This window comes from Panthera leo, chromosome D1 (genome assembly GCF_018350215.1).
Source record: "Panthera leo isolate Ple1 chromosome D1, P.leo_Ple1_pat1.1, whole genome shotgun sequence".
Classification (NCBI taxonomy): domain Eukaryota; kingdom Metazoa; phylum Chordata; class Mammalia; order Carnivora; family Felidae; genus Panthera; species Panthera leo.
In genome coordinates this window covers 89,969,572-89,992,586 of record NC_056688.1, presented here as the reverse complement: position 1 = coordinate 89,992,586, position 23,015 = coordinate 89,969,572, and the positions used below count along the sequence as shown (strand labels likewise).

Below are 23,015 nucleotides of genomic sequence, written 5' to 3'. Positions count from 1 at the left end.
TGCATGCTAACTCTACTGGAAAAAAAAAAAACGAACAAGGTCAACGAATGACAGGGCAGAGGTACAGGCAGGAGCTCTCTGAGGAGTCAGAGGAGGAGAAGTCTTGAAGAGGAGTCATTTCGGATGGGCCTGCTCCAGAGTGACTGACGGATGGAACCCAGACATTCACTCACACACTCACTCAGAGCAGACACCTACACTAGGGCCTGGGGTACAAGAGGAACCACACATTCCCTGCCCTTGACGAGCTAACAGTCTAAGGGGGAGACTGACAAATCATCAGGCATGACTACGCAGCATGGCAAGGGTCGGGATGTGGTCCGGGGAGAGGCACATACAATTTCTCATCTGGAGGCATTCCAAGGGGGCCAGGCTGCCTCTAGCTGGGGACCGTATCATAGCAGGTAGCAGCTCTGCCTGGGCCCTGCCCTGAGACAGGGTGGCATCTTCCTTCTCTGTGCTCAGCTCTCTGCAGCTCAGAGACATCAAGTAACTGACTCTAGGCCACACAGCCAAAGCGCAGCCCTTGTGGTTTCTGAGGCCCCGCTCCTTCTGGCCTTGCCTCTCTCCTTATGGCTGTTCCCTGCTGATGACTCACAGGAGAGGCCTAGGACTCTTCCTTCTGCCTGCTGGGTGGAGTGTTTTGGTTCCCAAGACTGGGTGTGGGCAGAGTGGAGACCACAGGGGCCGCTGGGCTGTGCCGAGTCCCCCGGGGGCAGACAGCGTTTCCTCGATAAGCTCCCATCAGACTCCAGAGTCAACCTCAGACAAGCACGTCAGCTGCGGCCCCAGTGGGGTCAGACCACAGGCCAGGCTGAAGCTGAGACAGCTACCCACACTGTTGTTGCCTATCATCTTCCCGGCCTTCTCATTTGTACCCGGGAAAGTCAGGCCTTGCCACTCAGAGAAGAAAATCTCCCTTTAAGAGGCTGATAAAGCTGTGGTCACCCCTCGGGGGCTGAAATGGGTCCTTCCCTTGCAACGGTACCCTTTGAGCTGGGAGAGGAGCCGTGTCCTGCCACCTGGGCAGGCACCCACCTCCAGACCTCCTCCTCCTCCTCCTCCTGCCTTTCACACGGGTGGGGCAAGGGGAGCCTTTCTGCCTTCATCACTCCCCAGGCGCCCCACTGAGCTCTGGCATTCATCCCCCTACACCGGAGCCAGCAATGGCAGTTCCTTTCAAACCCCAAAGAAGCAAAGCCTGGATGAGGCGGTCCTCGGGCCCTTTGTGGGGGACTCCGTTCCCAGGCCTTTGATCTCCCAAGCTCGAAGGAGTGGCCGCCATAATGCAGGTATTGTGCTCTCTGCATGCCAAGCCCATTGTGGACGTCCCTCTCCAGGCCCAGGCACCTGAAAGCCCATGAATGCCTACTTGTCACGAGGAGAAGTTACAGGGTCTTGAGGAAAAGGGCCCTCCCCTGGAGACACAATGGAGGAAGATCTGTGGGAGGCCAGGGCTTTTGTGTGAGAGAAACACAGCACGGCTGAGTGTTCTGAGTGTTTGCTGGGGGGCCCGGGAGGCAGCCAGGGCAGCAGCTTGGAGACTTCGGGAACTAGAAAGGTAGGATGTGGGCCTGGCCTCTGACAAAACAGTTTTGTTTTTGTTTTTGTTTAAAGATTTTACTCCTCACCTCCACCTCCCCACAGCTCTGGAAAAGGGACTGCTTTGGAGGAGAGCCACATTGCACACACAGTTGCTCCCATGAGCCTCAGAGGCCTCTCTCTCTCTCTGCCAAGCCTCGTATATCAGGGGGTGAGGCTCGCTCCTCACACCCACCGGCCTGGCTGACAGGAAGAGAGCCTTCCCCAGAATCCCCGTGGGGTCAAGCGTGCCTGGACAGGCGCGTGCAATGAGGGGCGCCCCCTGGAGAAACCGCTTCTCTGTCTCTGGTCATCTACTCCACGCAGCCCTGGGGAGGTCTCTTCCGGAGTCTGAGACTGAGGCAACCACAGCACTCCCCCACCCCTCAGCAGGCTGTGCAAAGAGGACAAGTGCCCGGTCAGCACCTGAAACATGACAGGCATTTTGATAAGTGGTGGCTTTTGAGATGAGCGCTCCAGCTGCCCTCGACTGCTCCTCACCCCTGGATGCCCCCCATCCCCTTCCCCTTCCCCGCCCCACCTTTGCTCCCCTCACCACCACCCCTGCCCCCGCCCCAGCAGACCACGGCAAAGCCCTCCTGTGGCTTCACACTTCAGTTGGTGGTCTGCACGCTCCTCTCCTTCAGGCAGGATAAACGTCATGGTCTCCATGTTTTACTGAGGGGAAGACTGAGGCACAGAGAATCCTCACTTTATCTGGCAAAGGGGTGTCCTCAACGGGGAAGAGATCCATTGTAGCCATGTCAACTTTTTAGCATCCAGAGGTTTGGGGTGAAATGTCTGGCCCCGGAGCCCTGAGGAGCTAAGGAATGAGGGGGAAGGATCACCTCCTCAGCTGTCCCTCAGTAAAATCACAATGACCTTCTAGAAACTGACAGGGGCGGGGGGAGGCTGGAGCATGTAGGATAACTGGTAAAGTGCAAACAACCTGGGGCTTTCAAATCCCAGCTCCAACAGCCAAGTGACCTGAACCCTCAGCTGTAAAATGGGAACAATGGTGCCCACTCTGTGGTATGGTCTCCAGCCCACCCAGCATAATGCCCAGGATGTAGTCTGTGGCCTGTGCCTTCCCTGGCCACCAGCCACTTTGCAACTCTGACGGTATTTTGGTTTTTCAAATGCTCCAGCCCCTCCCCCCGCCCCCGCCCCGTTCACCACTCTCCCTACCCCAAAGGCCTCCCAAAGATCTTTCCCTCTCCCTGGGATAGCTCAGCAAACAGCGAAGGGAGACTACCTCAAATCCATCCTACAGGACTCAGCACAGGTATCACTTCCTTTGGGGAGCCTCCCCTGGTTCCCCCAGTCCAGGTGAAGTGCCCCTGCCCTGGGCCCTGTGGCCGATGTACTTCCCCCATTCAGAGAACTTGTTCACTAATGAGTCATGATGTACTGTCTGAGACCTCCTCACTGGACTGTGTGCACCACAGGGCAGAGATGGGTCGGTTTTACTCGTGGATATACCTGCAGCACCTCCTAAGGTACCAGGGGTAAGGTTTCAGTATACATTTGCTAAAATAATCATAATCAAACACTCCATAAGAGTCATTTTCTTCCCCTTCTGTCCCTCCTGAGACAACGCCCCACACAAGGATTCTCCTTGGTATAAAAAAATAAAACAAAACCAAAAACCTCAGGCCTTTGCTTTATACTTTGACAAAAGGATGTATTATCCTAACTGGGAAGCCAAAGGTGTCCCCTCTTGGAGTAAGTACTCCCAGAGCAAACTTCCAAATCTGTCCCTGTTCCTGGCTCTAGGCCCAGCCAATGGCAAAGTCCCCGATGTGGCCCAGCTCACCTGATGGTGTCCTGACATCTACCCGGATCCTCCCGTCCCAAAGTGGGTGAGCCGGCAAGCCAGTGGGCTGAGCTGAAGTAAGAAGGTGGGCTCCAGGGAGGGCATAGCAACGTGGCACCCCGCTCACGGCCAGAGAGGCAGGGGACGGTTTGCCCTCAGCCGCCATTGCTACTCTGGCTCATGCCAGCCCCTGGGCGGAATGAGTGAGTGAGCAAGGGTGGAAGAGAGGGCGGGGGAAGGACCGGGCAGGCGGGCTGGGCCAGCACCCCAGTTGTGCGGTGGCTGTGGCTAAGCTGGTGTCTCCAGAGAAAACACACGAAGGGGCCAGGAAAACTGGCAGCCAGCCCTGCTTTGCTTGCAGTAGTGAGGCCCAGGAAGGGGTAGGAGCCAGGCTGGAGGCTGTTCCTCTGCCCTTTTCTTTGACGCTCGGCTGCAATTCCATTAAAGCAAGGAGAGGAGGCAAAAGATTCCCAGTTCAGGGAATCGCTTTTCACCTCTGCAGCTCTGTATGGGCGCCAGTCAGCCCCGCCTTGGGGTGCAACTGCCTGTCGTCCATCCACTAAGTATTTTTTGAGTGCCTACTATCACCAACCACCATTAAAGTCACTGGGGATAGAAAAATTCCTGCCTTTGGGGGACTTTCATTTCAAAGAGTGACAGGAATGTGTCTTATGATAAGCCTGTTATACGGCTATTTCCCCATCTGGACCGTGGTTTCACAGAGAGAAGGAACAGATCCCGTTCACCTCGAGATTCTCCAGGGGGCCAAATGCAGAGCCTGACGCTAATGCTAGCCTTACAGCCACCAACAGGATTTGTCCCCCAGTCCAGGAGCCCCTTTCCTTGGCATGTGGGCCCTGGCAGTACCTACAGACAAGGAGGGGGTGACAGCAGCTCAATTTCATCTGTCCCTGGCAGCACATAAAATGAGTTGGCTTCACATTTCAAGCTGCTTTCAAGGGAAAATCCATCACGGGTGGTTTCTGCACTCGAGTGTGTGGGGTGTGTAATAAGGCATAGTTTCTGGTGATCAGATACAGGAAAAGTATTGCAGGCCCACAGAGAAGATCAAAGCCACTGATCAAAGATGCGGATCAGACAAGCAACACCACAGAGGCACAGTCCCTGGGGAGGCATCGTCAGGCGGGGAGGGTTACGGCCACACAGGCCAGCAGGACACAGGAGTGATTACCAGGCACAGATTTGCACGGACCCACATCAGAAGCCAAGGGCTTGGACATAATCCAGGTTCAGGAAAACAGAGCTGGCAGCATTATCACCAAAGCACCCGGCAGCCTGAGAGCCTTGCCCCTTACCCAACATAAACGCGGGACCCGAGACACCGCGGTCCTCACTGATGCCGAGGAACGGAGACACCACTTGCTTCACCAGTTCCTCCAGCTGCAAATAACCCTCACTTGGGCCTGTGGGCTCGTGAACACTCTGGAAATAAACATCCAAGAGAGACAAGGGTCAGTCAAAAGTTGCCAGGGCCAGCTGGCACTCAGCCACCAAGTCCTGATTGCCTTCCTACTACATTCAAAGTGGTGACACCAGCAGGCGGCATCGCTGTGGCTGGAATGAAGAAAACTGAGGCTTAAAGCCCGAGTCATTTGCCATGGGTCACAGGGATCAGAACTGTCCAGGGCAGGTGGGACTGCCCACTTTGGTCCCAAGCATGTAATCCCACCCCACTGCCACAATGCAGGCACTTTACACGGACCAAAGCAGAGGCCTCTCAACAACGCAAGGAGCCAGGGACCCTCCCTCATCGTCCACCTTCTACAGATGAGGAAGTAACACCCAGAGAGCTCAAGTAACTTTCCCAGGAACACTCAGCTGGTGAGTGGCAAAAACCTGGGACTGGAATGCCGGCTGTCTGGCTCTGAACCCATCTTACTGCCACTTGTTAAGGAGGTTAGAAAAGAAAGGGGGACAGAATATGGAAAAATCCAGAACAGTAGAAGAAAGGGAGAGTCACTGTGGAGCCAGACAGATGTTAGGCACCCAGATGAAGAAGAGTTAGTTCAAAAGCCCAACAGGACAGGAGTCCTCAGGGCTAAGCCTGAACAGACACCAACTAAAACACATGACAATGGTCAAAACCAAAAAGGAGACAAAACATGACGAAGGTTCTCTAGAAGACCAGTAGACTCCTAGGGAATCCAATATCTTGCTGGAAAGGGCTCGAAGCCTTGCTCTGTGTTGAGGGACTGTGGAAAGGCAGAGAGAAAAGGCTCCGTGGGGGCTCCCCTCGGCCCAAGAGGACGTCCCACCAAATTCTCAAATTGGAATTGATGTTACAATCACCTTTACCTAAAAAGTAAAAACTCCTCACTGTGCTGGAATTTTCAGGGATTAGAGGACAAGATGGTGGAGGGGTGAAGCGGGAAGGGCCCATCCCACAGGTGGGGGAGGCCTGGGTGGGCTGGAGGCTCCCCTGCACACAGGCTGACTTGGCCCCTTGTCAGCTCCCCCCACCACGGAGACAGGGATGGCTGGGGGCAGTGACAGGGAAGGAGTGGCTTAAGGAAACACAAAGGAGGTTGCGGAAGTGGGCTGTGGGGACAGAAGACTTGGAGGCTGGGGCTGGGAAGGGGTGGGAAGGGAGGAGATGCAGAATAAACACGAGTGGGCCTCAGACTCCCTAGCACTGGCAGGGCACAGGGGACAGGGGACGGTGGGAAGAAGGCAGGATGTTTCTCATGCCCCCCGGGCTCTAATACTCCTCAGCATGGGCCAAAGCCACGGAAGCAAAGGGGGAAAGCACAGGGCCTGCTTCACTGGGGAAGGAAATCCTCAAGGCCACAGAGGGGAGAGCGGAGCCTTGTTAATGCTCCCCGGGAACCACCCAGGCCTCAAGAGTGTAGCAGTTTCAGCCCCAAAACCACCTCGACTGGTGTTCAGAGCTGAGGAGACTTTTTTCTTTTTCATTTTTTTCCTCCTTGTTATTTCTCAGGGATATTTCTCTGAGATATTTCTCTGTTATTTCTCTGCCTTCTCCTCCCCCGCCCCCCACCCAAGTGTTTCCCCCACTACGATTAATAAACGCTAAACAGAGAGGGGCAACAGAGAAAGGAGAGGAGGCAAGAGGTGGGAAGAAAATGGGTAACAAGTGCATGGTTTGGAGCTGGATGGTTTTCTCCCAGGGTAGCTGCTGGACAGCCTGGCTTGCACACAGCCCTCAGCCTGGCCGCCGGACTGCTATGTATTTGCAAGGCCCAGTGCAAAATGAAAATGTGGGGGTCCGTTACTGAAAAATTATTAAGAATTTCAAGATGGCAGTGGGAGAGAATTAAACTAAGCACAGGGCCCTGCTTGGCATGGGACCCTGGGTGACTGCACGGGTACCCCTCAGAAGGCACTGTTCTAGGATGATCTCAGAACCTGTCTGTACCTGCCAGGAGGAACCAGATCTCTATAGTGGTCAAGACCGCTGGTTCAGCCTCTCCCTGGGGTAGCTTGGGAGCATACAGCCCATAGCAGGGAAGTTGGAGCCCCTTGCGTATTTTGGGGAGGGAGAGGTTTGTTCAGTGACATTTTGGAAGAGCACTGGAAAAGGGAGAGAAGGCCTGAGAAATGGCTCTTTTCTCTGTACGAGTCAGGCAGGGAAAAGCCAGCCCCAGATCTCATGGCACTGGGGAAAGTGGGGGTCTGGGGAGAGAAGGGAGCAATTCTAACTACTGGGACCCAAATTTCCTGCAGTTGGAATGATCCCAGGGCACGGCAACCTGCAAGCTGCATTCAGACCCAGCAGCTGCCATCCTGCTATTCAAGACGACAGACCTGGACTGGCCAAAGATCCCGATTCGTCACTGTCACATTCCCAGCCCTGGGCTTTATAGCTCCCAGGGTGAGGAAGAACGTGGGCCAGAACTAGTCCCACGAGACCCTTGGGGGAAATAATGCCAAATGCCCAGCATTAAAGGGGACCATCTTAGAAGCTTATGTAGCATCTCCCAGGACCCTGGGGGGACTGCTGGGGGGCAGGCAGTTGTAGCTGGGCACGGCTCGGTGGGCAGGTAGCAAGAGCTGAGGACTGGATGACAGATCCAGATCTTACAGATTAGGACGTGACCTTAAGCTGGTTGGCCAACTCTCTGAGTCTCCACCTCATCTGTGAAAACAGGAAAACAGGGACGGTTTACTCGCCCAACTTCCCAGACCTCTGTCACGACCATGGAGTTTCTCCGACTGTACTTCTGTCCACCAAGAGACAAATCCCAACTACGTGATGGTCACTGTCAGGGGATTTGAGGCCAGAGACCTGGGGTCAGTCCTACTCAGGCTCTTTCTGGCTGTGCCATCACTTGTGGAATGGGTGTTTCGTTCACCCTTCCCCGGGCCTGCTATGTGCTGAAGGAACAAGAGGGAGGAGCAAACATACAGACCTGCCTTGGCCTGAAGGGGACCGTGGACCCTGGAAGACTCTGCTGTGTAGGGAGACACAAAGGGGGTGCAAGTGTGGCTGCAGTTTCCAGGTGAGACTGGGGAGGTGGGAGGACCGGAGGCCAGGGTACAGACTGGGCTGCTCTCCTAAGATCCCACCGGGAACCCCACAGACAGCGGTGCGGACTGGGGGCCAGGATGGATGAAGGAAGCATCTCCCAGGCAAGCAGGCTAACCCCTACGGGGCTTCGGGGGGATGACGGCAGCTTTCTCATGTGATTCTTGGGTTGTCCAATGTGGGAACGTGGTGGGCGTTTCTCATTAGTACAGAGACAGTCCTTTTTGGTCTACTGTCAGCAGGTGGGGACCCCCGCCCCAGTTCTCCCTCCAAAAGAACAAACAGCAACAATAATAAAGGACACCTGTCATCCCTAAAATATTATAAATGGAAGTAAGAGGGGGAAAGCCCAACTCCTCTTTCCCAATTATCCTATCCGAACCCTAAAGGGCTCATTTTCTAGACTTTTTCCGTGGGACGCAAGCTCTGCTTTATGCATCCCAGACATGAGCCCACACACACACTTTCTGACCCCCACGCCTTCTCCTTCCCTGCCATAAACATGCCTGAGCTGGCTTTCCAGACATTTAAGCGCCCCCTCGTCCTATTAGGCAGCTCTTGCTCCTCTGACTTCAGGAAAGGGGGAGAATGCCCAGAAGGACGGCCTAGCTTAGACAGCCAGAAGGCAACAGCAGCTGGGGGAGGGGGGAGACCAGGGCCCCAAGCCTGCTGTTCTACCCCTGCCAAGAGGGCAGCGGGGTCACCACCAGCCTGACCAAGGATGGAACCGGCCGCCCTGGGGAACGGCTCAGACCTGATGCTGTGGCAGCTGAACTTGGTACAGAGGTGGAGGCATAGTTGCCATCTTCTGGGGCTGTCCCTGGGCTGCAGCTCTGTTTCTTGGGAATTATGCACCCCCGTCCATCGGATCGGGCTCCCTGACGCCATGTTTATGGTACTCGACCCAAGGTCATGGCTGACTGGCAAAGGGGAGTCGTGTAGCCAGAGCTAGACAAATCTAATTCTTTCCCCTGAGTGTACATAGCTCTGAATCTTACTACCTCTTGCTGAGGGAGCTTGGACAAACACACACTTCCCGGGTTTCCATTTCTTCATCTGTAAAATGGGAATAACAACACTGTCCGCCTCATAAGGTGGTCGTTTGGATTATCTGATTCAGAAATCAGCCAGTAGCATTAGCTCATCTTCCCACTGTTGATTCAGAACTGGGATTAAGAGACAACCATCTGGGTCAGCTCTTGGTGGAAACACGGGAGTTGTGTGGGGGATGCCACGTTTGGTCAGGTGCAAACCAAAGTACTGAATACAATTCTGCAGAAGGAGGGAGAAAGGGAGAGACACCAAGTCCACAAGGCACCGGGCAGGGCCAGGAGAGGTAGCAGCAGAGAGAAACAAGGCAAGACTGATAAGTGGTGAAAGGCTGGCAGCTTTGGGGCTTGATGTGGTCTTACTTCTGGCTGTAGTCTCTTAGGGTGCCCACCTGCCCGGGAACCCTCTAGGGAGTTCCTGGTCTGGCTTCAGCTAGGCTACAGCAGGCTCTTGTGGTCGCGTGTGATTTATGGATCACTGACATGCAGGAGAGGAGGGAAGGCGCTTCCTGAATGACAAGACCTGCTTCTCTGGCCCCCACTGGGATCCCAGCATGGAGCACGGTGCCAGGGGCCTCACAGGCGCTCAGTGGAGGTACAGCAAGGGAACAAATACGCTAAGGCACAGGAACAGCTACACTGAAGAATACGAGCTAAGCTAAGACGTTCAAGTCGTTTGGTGCCTCCGCCGTCCCACAGGGTCTCTTCCTCCCTTGGCCAGGTGGCCACATCTCCACCAGGGCCTCACCCACCTGCAGGACGAGCAACATCTGGACAATGGATGAGGGCGGCTGGGACCGGGCCAGCAGCAAGTCGCCCAGCTTCACCTTCAGCAGGACCAGGTCGCGGAAGCCCAGCAGAGAGATCTGGCGGATGGTCAGCTCCTGGCCCTGGAGAGGAGAGAGGGGGCAGGGCTGGGAGGTGAGAGCCCGCAGAATATGCCACTAACCACGGGGGTTCCAGGACAACCAGTGTGTACAGAGCACCACGATGGGCCGGGATGAGGTGTTTGCAGACCTGGGTGGGGGGAAGACTGCTAAAAAGTCGAAGATTTGGCCCCTTCCTCCCCCCCGTCCTTCCGAATGAAAACTTCATTTAAGATTAAGGTGTGACTCAGAGGTGCCTCGTGGCTCAGTCGGTTAAGCATCCGACTTCAGCTCAGGTCATGATCTCACAGTTTGTGCGTTCGAGCCCCGTGCTGGGCTCTGTGCTGACGGCTCGGAGCCTGGAGCCTGCTTCCGATTCTGTGTCTCCCTCTCTCCCTGCCCCTCCCCAACTTGTGCTCTCTCTCTCTCTCTCTCTCTCTCTCAAAAATAAATAAAACATTAAAGGAAAAAAGGTAAGGTGTGACTCACTCAATCCGCCTAAGTGACCCAAGATGGTACAAGATACATGGGGGCTATGCTGTCATGGGGGGCAAGGGGCACTCAGGAAGGAGGAAGAAAGGAAGATGGGGGGAAGCGAGAGAAAAGATCAACACTAGCCCTGGCCCCCACTTTCAAGGCTGCTTCCTCAACTTTGCTTAATACAGGGACTCATTTTGACCATGCAGGGTGCAGGCGGAGGATGAACATAACTAATAATCCTAAGAGCTGATACTACCCAAGCTCCATGTGCAAGCCATGACTCTAAATATTTTAGATGGAAGTAACACGTTTAGTCGCCACCCTTTCGGATAGGTACTATTACAAAACCTACCCTGCAGATGAAAACCCTGAAGGACAGGGTTATGGTACTATATCCAGGGAAGAGCTGGATCTCAAACATTAACCGGTTGATTTTAGAGCTGCCAAAGTTTCCCAAAAGAGAAAGGAGGGCCTCTTTCCTAGACTCTCCTTTGCACATGTATATACGGCACACACCAAAGATGGGTTGCTCGTGGGAGAGCCAAAGATATCATCAAGGCACCTGCCAAACAGGATGTAGCTTTTCATCCCACAAGTCTGCCAAGGCTTAAGGAAGTTTTACATTTCCCGTTAACTCCTTAGGGTTGCCATCCCCGCATCACCCCCTCCCTCCACCAAGAGATGCACACAACCACCACCAGTGCCTTCCAGGCTCGGGTCAACCACCCCCCTCCCTGATTGCCTTCCCCACCGCCTTAAGGTGCTACGGTTGCTACTTTTTGCCCCACACGCCAGCACTCGACACTGACCGCCTGTCTCTTAGGTCTCTGCCCTCGCTTCCCCTCCAGGGTTCCTTTCCCCTTATGAGGTAGGAAGATGAAGGCAAGCTTCCACACCCTTGAACCCAGTAGGTACTCAAAACCACACTGTCCAATGAGGAAGTAGGTGTCAGACACCCATCCAGGCAGGGGGCTCTAAGAAGGATCTAGCCGGACAAACAGACACCTCGGTGTGTTACCACCAGTAGCGAGAACCGCTAACTCAGGGCTTCCCGCGGTGGGGTGTCCGCAACAGCAGCGGCAGCAACAGCACTTGGGAAACCGTGTGTGGCGAAGCGGATGGACGGGCAGCACCACCTGTCACCGGAGCTTCTGATTCTTCGAGAGAAGCAGGACAGTAACGTCCTCAGACCCTCACAGCTGGGCTCCCGCTTGGATGTATGTGAGGGCCCTTCTTGGCCATCTGACGATTGTCCCAGGGCCATGCTCACTCGGATGCCACACTTCCATTCTAAACCCATCTGGATACACCCACCCCTTGAAATTCCATGCCCACCAGGTCCCAAGAGAGAGACCCGGGTCTATACACCCCCGCCAACAGGATGCCAAATAAAACAGAGGATGTCCAGTAGAATGTGAATCATTTTTTAGTAGAAGTACGTCCCAAATGTTGCATTATTCATTGTTGATCTGAAATTCAAATTTAACTCAGCATCCTGTCATTTTATTTGCTAAATCTGGGAATCCTACCCCTAGGTCTGTCTTCTTAGGATCCAGTGCTGGCCTAGTGACTATCACAGGGTATGGGGGCTGAACTGTCTACATAAATGCTGCAAACCCCCTCACGGGGGTAAAGGATGGACCCGAGGATAAAGGAAGGGATCAAAAGAGCAGTGAGCTGTGCAGGCCAGAGGCTTCTACTAAAAATTGTTAGGGGCAGGCCAGAAATGGAAAGGAGCTCTGTAGGCATAACTTCCCAATTTTAAATACGGATACATATTTAAAAGAATTCCAAGCTCCCATAAAATACCATTCAGAGCAAACAAAGCATGTGGGCCCTTAGGTCTGGTACCAGGGTCATTCCTACCACTGTTAATGGCTCAGCTGCTATGCCCCACACCCACACTTCCCCAAAGCCAGGTGAGATAGGAGCCTTAAGCCCAGGGGCGGGGTCGGGGGGGCAGCGTTAATGCAGGACGGAGAGGTGAGTCTGGGAGAGGAACACCGATTGGTACACCTGTCTTCGGGGGCATCTACTCTGCACTGGCAATGCCTCGTCCTGCTATTAGACTCTGCGGAAAGATGGAAGGAAATTACCTCAAGTGTTAGGAGAAGCCCAGGTCACACAATAATACCAAAGAGATGCTACTCACTGCTCACACAAAATTCCACATTTTGCAGATGAAACCGAGCTATGCTCAGAGAAGTGAAATGAGTTTGCCCAGGACCAACTACTGATTCTCAGTCTAGTGTTCTTTCTGCTACATCATGTGGCTACTTGTCTTCGGGAATCCCTTACAGAGGGCAAGAAACATTATTCCTTTCCCACAGTTTGGTACAACAGGAACCCTGCCTTAAAATTGTGCTTCAAAGAAAGGGAGGGGGGAACAAAGAAAGAAAGGGACAGAAAAGAAAACAGTCTCCCTACCCCATCTCTGCTTCTGAGAAGCTGGAAGAAACAAACCACTCCGAGAACATACAAGGCATATTCAAAACCAAGAGGGTGAGGAGAGCCTACAAATTGCTAGTTACGCAGGCGCTCTCTCTTTGCCGGAGGTCAGATGCTAAACACAGACCAGAGAGCCCTTCAAAGAGCTCCGAGGTCCTTAGCCGACTCAGGCACCCAACGTCCTGCCTCTCCCCAGTTCACCAGGAGGCCCGAGCTGGCAAAGGCCAAGGAATGAGACAAGAGTGCTGAGGCCGGCAGGAGGTCGTTCCTCCGAGACTGACCTGAACTGGATAAAATATTGCCTGCAGGGTGGGGAGAGTCTCAGTGAAGAAGTGGTCCCACACTTCAGCCAGAACCTCAATGCGATTTTCACCTACACGAGGGCGAGAAGATGGGAGGGGAGAAAGAAAGAAAAAGAATTTGTCATTACTTGCAGGAGAGGCTAGAGACTGCTCCGTATCAAAGGGAGCATGGGGGCAGGTAACTCATGACCTACATTTCATCTAGGAGGCATTGCTACAAGTAAATGTGGGAATGAGTGGAAAGACTTAACCGAAAAGAGGCAAATATGTCTTCTATCCCCCAATCCAGGAAAGGGAGCTGAAGTCTGGAAATCACAGAACAGTTGCTGCTGTGGTGAGAATGGTAACAACATTCTCAGGCACTGTACTAAACTTCTCGTCTACATTTCATGAATAAACTATTCCCTCACTTTACAGGCTCAGAGACAGGCCAGGTGTCTAGCCTAACATCACACGGCTAGAAGGCAGAGCTGGGATTCCAGAATCCATGCCCTTGACCAACATTATCTGGGACGATCACGTGCACAATTATATATTGTTTTGATTTTCTAATCACTACGACACTGGGTTTTTATTCTGGATTTGAGCTGTTGGGACAAGGAGGTGAAAAGAAGGGCCTGGAAACTGTCACTTCCACCCACTGGTTTGCAATAACCAGCGGGGGGAGGGAGGCAGCATAGCACCTGCAGAACTCAGGCCCCGCCTCCTGATGCTATACTTACGCTCACCCCTGGGATCCTGAGCCATTGGTCAGGCACCGCTCCCAGGCTGGGTGTACATGGGTCACCCAATGCCACCAGAAGGCCGTGCCAGGAACCGCGCACCTGCAGGAAAGGCCGGCACTGGCAGAGAGGAGCCTGCACGGTGGCTGCTTTTTAATGACCTAGATAACAGAGCTGATTGGGCACCGTCTTTGCTCATCTGAGGCTGAGAAACTGGGTCGGCCAAGATTAGACACTGAAAGATGCGTTTGGCAAAACACTGCCAGTTCCACTGAACAGATCTTGAAAGATTCATTTAGCCTCTTCCGCCTATTAATTTAATGGACAATAAAAGCAGTGGCTGGGAGAGAGAACAGAACAAGGGCAGAACCAGCAGCTAGTGGGGCCGAAGATGCGTGGATTTTTGAAAGCTTGGAGAGACACACGCTAGGGGAAAATGCAAATCCATAGTCCCCTGTAATTTGCCTCACAAAGTGCTAATTACACGTTGTTGGAATCACTGATTGACTTCTCTGTCTCCTCTCCTAGAATGGGATGGGCGTCTGGGTCCTGTCTGTCCCGCTCCACCATTATTATTTCTAGTGCCTGGCATGTTGCCAGATCAATAAATTGCTTTTTAGAAATCTTTGAGTGAATGAATCACAAGTATCAAGGGTACAGGCTTTCGCAGATGCTGCGGCTGGTGAGCGAAGGGGGTTAACAGTTAGCCCCAACATAGGACAGGACACAACAGGACTTAATAATTAGCTCCAACATTTTCCTTTGCTCTTAGATCAAGGAAACATCTGCAATACGGGCAATCTGGAGGGGACAGTCTGTTTCCTTCTTCTGCATCCTCACCCTCCTTCTCTATTCCCCTAAGTATGTGGATTTTATTTCAGTCCCTCAGGCTCACCATGCTCTGCACACCACAGGGCATTTGCATGTGCTAGTCCCTTTGCCTAGACTATTCTTTACCCCTCTTTCTGCCTCACCTACATCTGCCTATTCTTTTAGTTTCAGCTCCAGCATCATTTCTATAGCAAAGTCTCACCCATGGGTCAAACCTCCCTCCTACAGACTGTATTCTTTTTTTTTTTTTAATCTTTTAAATTTTTATTTATTTTTGAGAGAGAGACAGAGCAGGAACAGGGGAAGGGCAGAGAGAAAGGGAGACAGAGAATCCCAGCAGGCTCCAGGCTCTGAGCCCGATGCGGGGCTCGAACCCACGAACCGCGAGATCGTGACCTGAGCCAAAGCCGGACGTCCAACCGAGTCACCCAGGTGCCCCAGACTGTATTCTTAGTACCTGCTGCAGTTACAGTGTTATATTTCATAATGATTTGATTAATCTCTCTCTTCACCACTGGGTTATGAGCTAATCCACGAGGGCCTGGAATCCTAGGATGGTTTTGTTCACCACCGTGTCCCCAGCACCTAGCAAAGTGCCTGGTAGATGGCTGAACGAACCAATCTTTTCAAATGTAGGCTATGCTAGTTCGTGGCAGGGAGGAGTCGGGGAGCTCAAAAGGAACATCTGACATGTTAAGCCATCCTGGTACCCAAAACCAAGGTGAACCCAACACCCGGGGAACGTACTGCACAGGAGAAAAGGCTATATTCCAGCTGCTTTATTGATGGCCTGTATCCTAAGCCTTCCATTACAAAGCCCAGCAGAGGCCTTCCCGACACGAAGGAAGGGCAGGAGAATCCTGCAGATCCGTGCCAGTGCCCGCTTATTCCCCTCCACCGCCAGGATGGAGAGCTCGTCAGCACATGAGGTAATCTTTCAACCCAGCAGCAGAAAGGCACCTCTCCTGGGAACCCGGGTCTAATTGCTGGCTTCGAACTTCACAGAGTAATGGAGGTTTTGGAAAGTGTTCAGAGAAGAATGTCCGACTGACACAGGCTAACAAAACAGGGTGACCCCGGGGAAGAAAGAGTTTCAGGGAGGTGACTTCACCTCCAGAAACAGCCCCTAAGGACTTAGCTCCCTGCAAAGATGAAGGGGGCTGCACAGAGGCTTCTAGACAACCACCCTATAAAAACTGTCCTCTAAATGTGCCACAGGAGTTTAGATCACCGGAAGCCCATAGAAGGGGAATCAGGGACTCCTTACGGTCAACGCCACGAAAGCTCTGGGAAAGATTCCTGGAAGAAACACGGCAGATCCTGCCCACAAAAGATCAACACAAGGATAAGAGCTGCCTCTGTCCTTTCTGCGGCCATAAGGGACACACGTACAATGTGTCCATAAAACAATCAGGTCAACAGAGTACGGTCTGTTCAGTGATAGGATGGATCCTATAGCAAGGGAATCCTTTCTGTCAAATAAAATCTTTCGTGGGGTTGTAATACATGAAATAAAAAAGTGGAGAAGTTCTGGCTGAAGACAGGAAAGGCCCTTCAAGGTTCTCCACCTCTTTCACTGTGCAGAGGTGACATGCAGACCTCATGGCCAGCACGGACCCGGGGAGAACCCCCGCCCTGGTGCCCCATGGCGTGCTTTAGGGCAGAGGCAGAGAACCTCAGATGACCTTCATTTACCCCATTCAGCACCATTTCTGAGCCTTCACTCCAAATGTATCCGTGTCAAGCGTCACTGGAATAAGAGACATTGACTCTTCCCTGAAAACACTTACAGACCTAGTTTTGCTCGGTATCTTTTTCATGAAGCTGGTTTCCCACACTTGCAGGAGCATGTAGTAACCCCTCAGGTGACTTACAGACAAATAATGTGGCCAGAGACCACACTTCCCTTCCCCCCCTTTACTAGGCAGCCACCTTCCATACTTGTGTACTGGCCCGGCTGTTAAATGCAAAAGGGGCACAAAATCCCTGTCAAAGCCACTCACTTAAAACTAAGGCCCTGGGCTAGTGGGTGTTTACAAGGTTGAAAAAGCCTGAATACAGCTATATGGAAGGAAAACAAGGCTACAAGTTCAGTCAGCTGTCACATATATGGAAGTTAATTTCTAATCTCTATTCTTCCAAAGGTCTGCTGAGCACCTACTGTGGGCCAAGCACCGGAACTTTCCGGTGTCAGCTTCTCATTTGTCTCCTACTTTGTCTTCCCAGGGGACACTTCATGGAACAAGAATCTCTTTCCCAGGGAATGGAGGTGAAAAAAAAAGGGATGCTCTATGGCCTGATACGTCTGGGACTAGTAGAAAATTTGACCTACAGATAGAGGTCTTTAGGCTAAAGTACCAAAAAAAAAAAAAAAAAAAAAAAAAAAAAAGAAGAAACCAGTTTGTGGACCTACGGCATGCCAAGTATGGTGCTACGCCAGGTACACTCCTTCTACTCCTTATAACCCCTAGCCCATTTGGTCATTTTAAAAATGATAAAAAACCGGGGCGCCTGGGTGGCTCAGTCAGTTAAGCATCTGACTCTTGATTTCGACTCAGGTCATGATCTCATGGTTCACGAGTTCAAGCCCTGCACTGGGCTCTGTGCCTGCTTGGGATTCTCTTTCTCTCTCTATTTCTCTCTCTCTCTCAAACTTAAAAAAATTTTAATAAAAATTTTTCAAAAATAAATAATCAGTAAAAACCAAGGCTCAAAGGAACTAGAAACTTGGCAAAAGTCACCGAAGAAGTAGGTGGTAAGCTAAGGTCAGAATCTACCTTGGAGGCAGCTGAGAGGTAGCCCTTGATAGAGTCCCGGGGTTGGCCACTTCTTGCCTTGGTCCCATCTCCCATCTCCATTCGGTGCCTTTCTATTCTGTCTGCTGGGCTCTAAAATCTTTTAAGGCCAGGAAATCCATTGCCTATGAAATCATACGCCATTCAGCAGGGGCCTGTTTAGCCTAATGCCCCCCAAACAGGTAGGCCTCCTGTCATATAGGACCTCAACTAAGATGAAAAAGGCCAGTTAGAAATAGCCTGGGTCAGACCAGGGAGAACAGCATGTCAGGATCCGTGGTAGAATTTATCCCTCCACAGCGGACCGCCAGCACGCATCCCGTGAAACACCCTCGGCAAGGGTTCTCGGAGAAGACCACCCAATCCCACCTCATTTTTCAAAATACAGATCTGACTGGCACAGCCACAGTGGCTGGCTCCAAGCAAGTGAGGCCGCTCGCGGGGGGAGCGCGAGACGGGGTGAATCACTCACTTGGAGCCTGCCACTCTTGGACAGAAGCATTTCAGCTGTCCAAACAGCAGAGGCTGAGTCACAGGGCCCACTGTACGAGGGCTGCCTTGTACTTGCCTTCACACAGCTTAATCTTCTCCTCCACAAACAACAGGCCTTTGGCAAGAAGCTGATTCTGTCAAGAGAGAACAAAGAACACAAGGGTTGGGCTACTTCACGCACCGACAAAACCTCTTCCACGTCCAATGGGCGAGGGCGCGGGGCTCTGGGCCCTTGGATGCCAGTCACGCTTCCAAGTACTAGAAGCCATCTGTCCTCTTGGAAGATCAGGCTTCGGGAGAAGTCAACAAGACATCCCCCTGCAAACGAGGGAGACGAGAGCCAAACTCAACCACCACTCCATCCCTCCAAGCAGGGAGGAGGCATGCCACAGGCTTGGCTGAGTCCTACGGCAGGCCTGTGGTGGACACCCGATGTCCTTCAAGCCCTTCATCTAAACTCAGAAAAGGGAGCGTTGAGGTAATGGGAAATTGTGCAGAGATAATATATTTTTTTAAGAGATGAATTTAGGGTTTCCCACGCAAGCATGAAAGAGACTGTATGCAAAACCTTAAGCAGCCGTGAGTATGTGTCCACCAGTGAGGGTGTGCATGGAAAGCTGTGGAAAGAGAGAGTACGGTTAAGTCCTTGTGCAATTGTACCTAGCAACTGCTGAGTGTTCTGCGCATGTCAGAGGGTTTATATCCTTCATTTCACCTAATTGCTACCCTCCCAACAGTCCTATCCGGTTGGTGCCATGACCCTCATTTTACTGATGGTCAGTGAAGAGACCGCCTACAGGAGACAGACCAGGTCTTCTTAGCTCCAGAAGCCATGTTCTCCCCACTCTGCTTTGTTGCCTTCTAGCAAGTCTCCCCACCCAGAGCCCCCTTGAGGGGCTAGCGCTGGTCCCATAAGTGGAGCAGCCTCTTCACAGGTCACGGAAGCTCCAAGAGCAAGGATGCGCTGGTGCCTCTCCACTCACCTCACATTATCAGATTATCAAAGTCCTATGCTTATGGGGCAGGGGGCCCATGGTGATCTGTATCCTACAGAAAACCTAATGCATTTCTTAGTATTCTCCTTTATAAAACCTTAAAACCCTGTTGCAACGATGACAATGATGCAACGATAGCAATGATGCTATGCTCGTGCATAGCAGAGCGGAAAGAATTTGGATATCAGACGGGGGCTCAAGTCCCAGCTCGGCTACACTCAAGCTGCGTGATCTTGAACTTTCTCTAATACTTGAATTCCTCAGCTGTAAAATGGCACCATACCAGCAACATCATAAAGTTCTTATAAGACTTAGTCATTACACACACACACACACACACACACACACACACACACACACAGAGTATCTCATGTCCTTAGTACTCAGTGGTAATGGGCATTGATGATAATAGCTGTTCTCTTAGCCCATCTATCTTCACAAAGGAGTGGGAGTTAAAGAGAGTCGGTAATGAATGGGCCTACATCAAATATATTAAAATATTTTGTCAAAGGAACTGTCACATTTCTGTGACTCACACATATAAACCAAATTTCAGAAGCCCTATTAAAATTCACAAGAGATGATCTAACTTCAAAAAGTAGTTGGCCAGCGTTTAGTGTCAAGATGGAACCCCAACTCAAAGTCAGAATGACATCTTCTAGGAGAACACCAACTGTGTTAAAGGAGACAAAAATCAATTCCTTTACACAGAACGATGGAACAGAGAGGTAGTTTCAGTGAGACCCCACCTGCATTCTCCACCTTCCAGCCAAGCAAATGAATCCCAACAGCTTCTGGGTCAGAAAGCAAGAAAACACCACTGCACCAAATTTAGACTATCAGAAGCAAGGCTCTGTGACAGCCGGGCTGGACAGGAAAGGACTGTGCAGGTGCCTTCCAGAAGGCAGTCGCTCCACCTGCATGTTTCTGAGCAGCTGGGGCCTCAAGTCTCTGTGTGGGTCCCTATCACCCAACCAGGTGAAGTTCTCAGAACTTCCCCTGGGTGCTCTGTGCAAGGGCTCCTGATGCCATTAGTCTCTGTCACACCTCTGATGCCAACACAGATGTCCCAGGCTTCTTCCAAAACAACTTTACAACCTTCCAAGATGTCATGTTTCTGCAATGCACCTGTGAATGTGATTGCACCTCCCTCTTAATGCAGTTTTTGTGACTTTGTCCTATGACGTCTACATTTTAAATGGCAGGGGTGGGGGTAGAGTGGTGGGAGAACAGGAAGTACTGACAACAGAGAGATAAAAGCCTAGTCCAGGCGATGTCATGAGTTAAAGAAACAAATTCAAACCCTGTATCATACTCACTAGGTCCTTAGGGGTGAAGGTCATTTCTTACTGCTCTGAGAACAGTGCCCCAAATATAGCAGATGTTAATAAACATTGGCTGAATATATATATTGCCTGTTTTGGTGCTGAAGCCCATTTTGAACTTTTAAGAAATCAAGATAAGAGACAGAATATGTAGAAGAGGGGAGAAAGTGATACAGGGTCCCTAAATCTGTGGACGTTTTCTTTACTTGATAAAAATCACTCTGTATCTGTACCTTAAGGGATAAGCTTTAAAAGATGGCTCAGGTTCTTCTTCCCTCTCTCTCCTACTTCTCCCCCTTCAAGGAGACATTTGGGGAAAGAAAAAAAGGCATTTTTTTTTCAATGAAAAGGAATGATTTGTGTATTATGGAGAAATGGAAAAGAAAATACTCTTTTAAAATCCTCATGATACACAGCATGGCAGTTCTATAACTTAGGCCAAAATAAGAGCAATAGAAACTTGGGCTCAGGAGGGGATTTAAGGAGCCTCTAGCCATATTCTGCCATCTCCCCAGCCCTGTGGTCAAAATCCACTGGTCACGCGCAGTTCTGAGGCTGTTTCGGTGGACTCGTCCTTTTCCAGGAAACTAAAGCACCTTTCAAAAGCATCTTGCAGATTCTTCTATCCGTAGGCATTTGTAGATTTTGCTCTTATTTTACAGCTGAATAACTGGTCTCCAGCTTTTGTTTGTCACGTGCACGCAGAGGAAGGATCACTGGGCCCAGCCTAGCCCACAGCCCCTGCTCTCCAGAGAATCTCCCGCCATGCACTCAATGGATCTGTGCTCCACTGTGCAAGCTCAAACCCCTTGATCACAGCCTGCATCTCCGGCTTAGCTGATTGGCCTGTTTCCTATCCCATTGCTGACCCAGGTCTCAAACTGAGCCAACAGTCTTCTCTCCTGGGAATCTGCAGTCACACAGGCTCCTACCCTCCAAATGGTCCTATGTTCCTCCGGGCCTCATGGCCTGAAGGGCTTCCTGCTTGGGGTTTAATGCTCTGCAGTTGCCATTTTAATTTTTAGTATTTTTTATCTTCAAACTTGTGTTTTGTAAGTGAAATCTGATAGGGTTCACTTGTGGTCCTGCCTCCTACCACCTCCCCAGGAGGATTTTTCAACACCTGCTCGCCCCCCACTCCCCCACCCCTGCGCGTACTGGTCCCACAGGGTCTCCCTCACCCTGCCTCCACCCCCACACTGTCCTCTTATTCCCCGAAATGCTGGGGGGCCCAGGCTCAAATGCAGGGAGGGTAGGGTTGGGGCAGGCCCTGCAGCACCTGGGGAGGGGCCCTGGGGGCAGCCTTCCCCACCCCAGGGCTGGCAGAGCTGTGGCTCAAGTGCTGGTAACTCAGGGAGGGCCTCTTGACCATCCTGGATGTGTGTACTGAGGGTGCAAAGGTTCCGATCTCTCGCAGGGGGTCTCCTGTCCACCACAGGCTGCAGCAGCAGGCCCACGGGAAAGGGAGACCGACCTCCCCAACCCTGGCTGTGGCCACTCTGTATGCTGCTCCCTTCACCTCAGGATACGCCAACTGGACATCTGTGGGGCTTAAGGCTGCTGAGACATCCCCCTCCTTCCCCCCAAAAGGACAAAGGAAAACGAAAAGAACCAGCCTTGACTCAGGCATCCATCTTACACGGTCTGTCCTTTTAAGCATCTCTTCTCCCTGGAACTCGCCTCACCGCATTCCCGGCCCTTAACAAAGGCATGATTCTGGAAGGCGCCGAGGACATGCTTGCTGCAGGCCGTGGTGATGGAGCTGTGTGGTGCCAGGGCTGGGAAGAACCTGACCTTTCTCTGGTCCCGTTCCCTGCCCAATGGCGGCAACCGCACCACCCCCCCGGCCCGATGGCTTGGAGCCAACAACCGTTTACATTAAATAGCAGCCACCTAAGAAATGACTTGGGACTGGGAATGAGGCTCATTGTTATTTGGTGCCTTGCCCCCACCCCATAAATGAACTTAGATGTGGAATACACATCACTTGAATCAAGCAGCAGAGGAGCCTGGATGTGAAAGACAGCTGACACGTCTAAGACATCAAAAAATACGCCACCAACAGAAAAATGAGGTTCAGCTAGGAAAAATGCAAAAAAAAAAAAAAAAAAAACCCAAAAAACAAGGATGTCTGGGGAAAGGCATCCAAAACCACCCAATCTTGAGTGGGTGGGACAGATTCAGCTCATCCTAGGTGATCATGGAGGGCAGGCAGGAGGAGGCAGGGGAGGACAGAGGAGAAGGTGGGCTTGTCAACAGTGTGCACCTCTTGTCAAGCAGGTACTTCCCGAAACCCACCGGAGGGACTCAGGGAAACAGGGAACCCACAGGCTGGGGAGTGGGGGTGGGGAGAAGGACACTAACCCATCTTCCCAGAGGAAAGAACTTTCCAACAGCAGGAATCCTGTAAATGCTAAGGCTGCCTGCCACTGCTTTAGCGATGATGACGATGATGATGATGAAGAAGAAGAAGAAGAAGAAGAAGAAGAAGAAGAAGAAGAAGAAGAAGAAAGAATGATGGTAGAGTTATTCACTGGTTTTTACTCTTGTCAGGCACTGTATTAAACCCTTTGCATGCACTAACTAGCTCATTGTACCTTTGCCACAAACTATGCCTTTTGTACAGATGAAGAAACGGAGGCTCAGAGTAGCAACTAGCAGATGTGAGACCAGAGCTAGCACCCAGATTGGTCTGAATCCAAACCCCCATTATATTCCCCTGGTTTATTTTAGCAATAATAAAAAAATATATATAAAGATACAAATAGCTACTGTATGTTGACCGCTCCCTAAATACCAAGGACTT

At 51.6% G+C, this 23,015-nt stretch overlaps 1 protein-coding gene across 12 annotated transcripts in view; it reads right to left on the bottom strand.

Annotated features, from left to right (window-relative positions):
• PRR5L (proline rich 5 like) overlaps positions 1 to 23,015 on the bottom strand; it is a 74,158-nt gene that overhangs the window by 7,002 nt on the left and 44,141 nt on the right. For 8 of the 12 annotated variants that reach the window (XR_006194012.1, XM_042906728.1, XM_042906731.1 and 5 more), the window contains exons 5-8: positions 17,966 to 18,023; positions 13,029 to 13,120; positions 9,706 to 9,843; positions 4,714 to 4,840 (exon numbers count right to left, since the gene is read on the bottom strand). Coding sequence is in view for 11 of the 12 variants with exons in the window: in XM_042906728.1 (XP_042762662.1) it covers positions 4,714 to 4,840; positions 9,706 to 9,843; positions 13,029 to 13,120; positions 17,966 to 18,023 (415 nt within the window). In the remaining variant the exon portion in view is untranslated. The remainder of the gene's footprint in view (positions 1 to 4,713; positions 4,841 to 9,705; positions 9,844 to 13,028; positions 13,121 to 17,965; positions 18,024 to 23,015) is intronic. The other 4 variants (XM_042906735.1, XM_042906732.1, XM_042906734.1 and 1 more) reach the window with 4 other exon arrangements.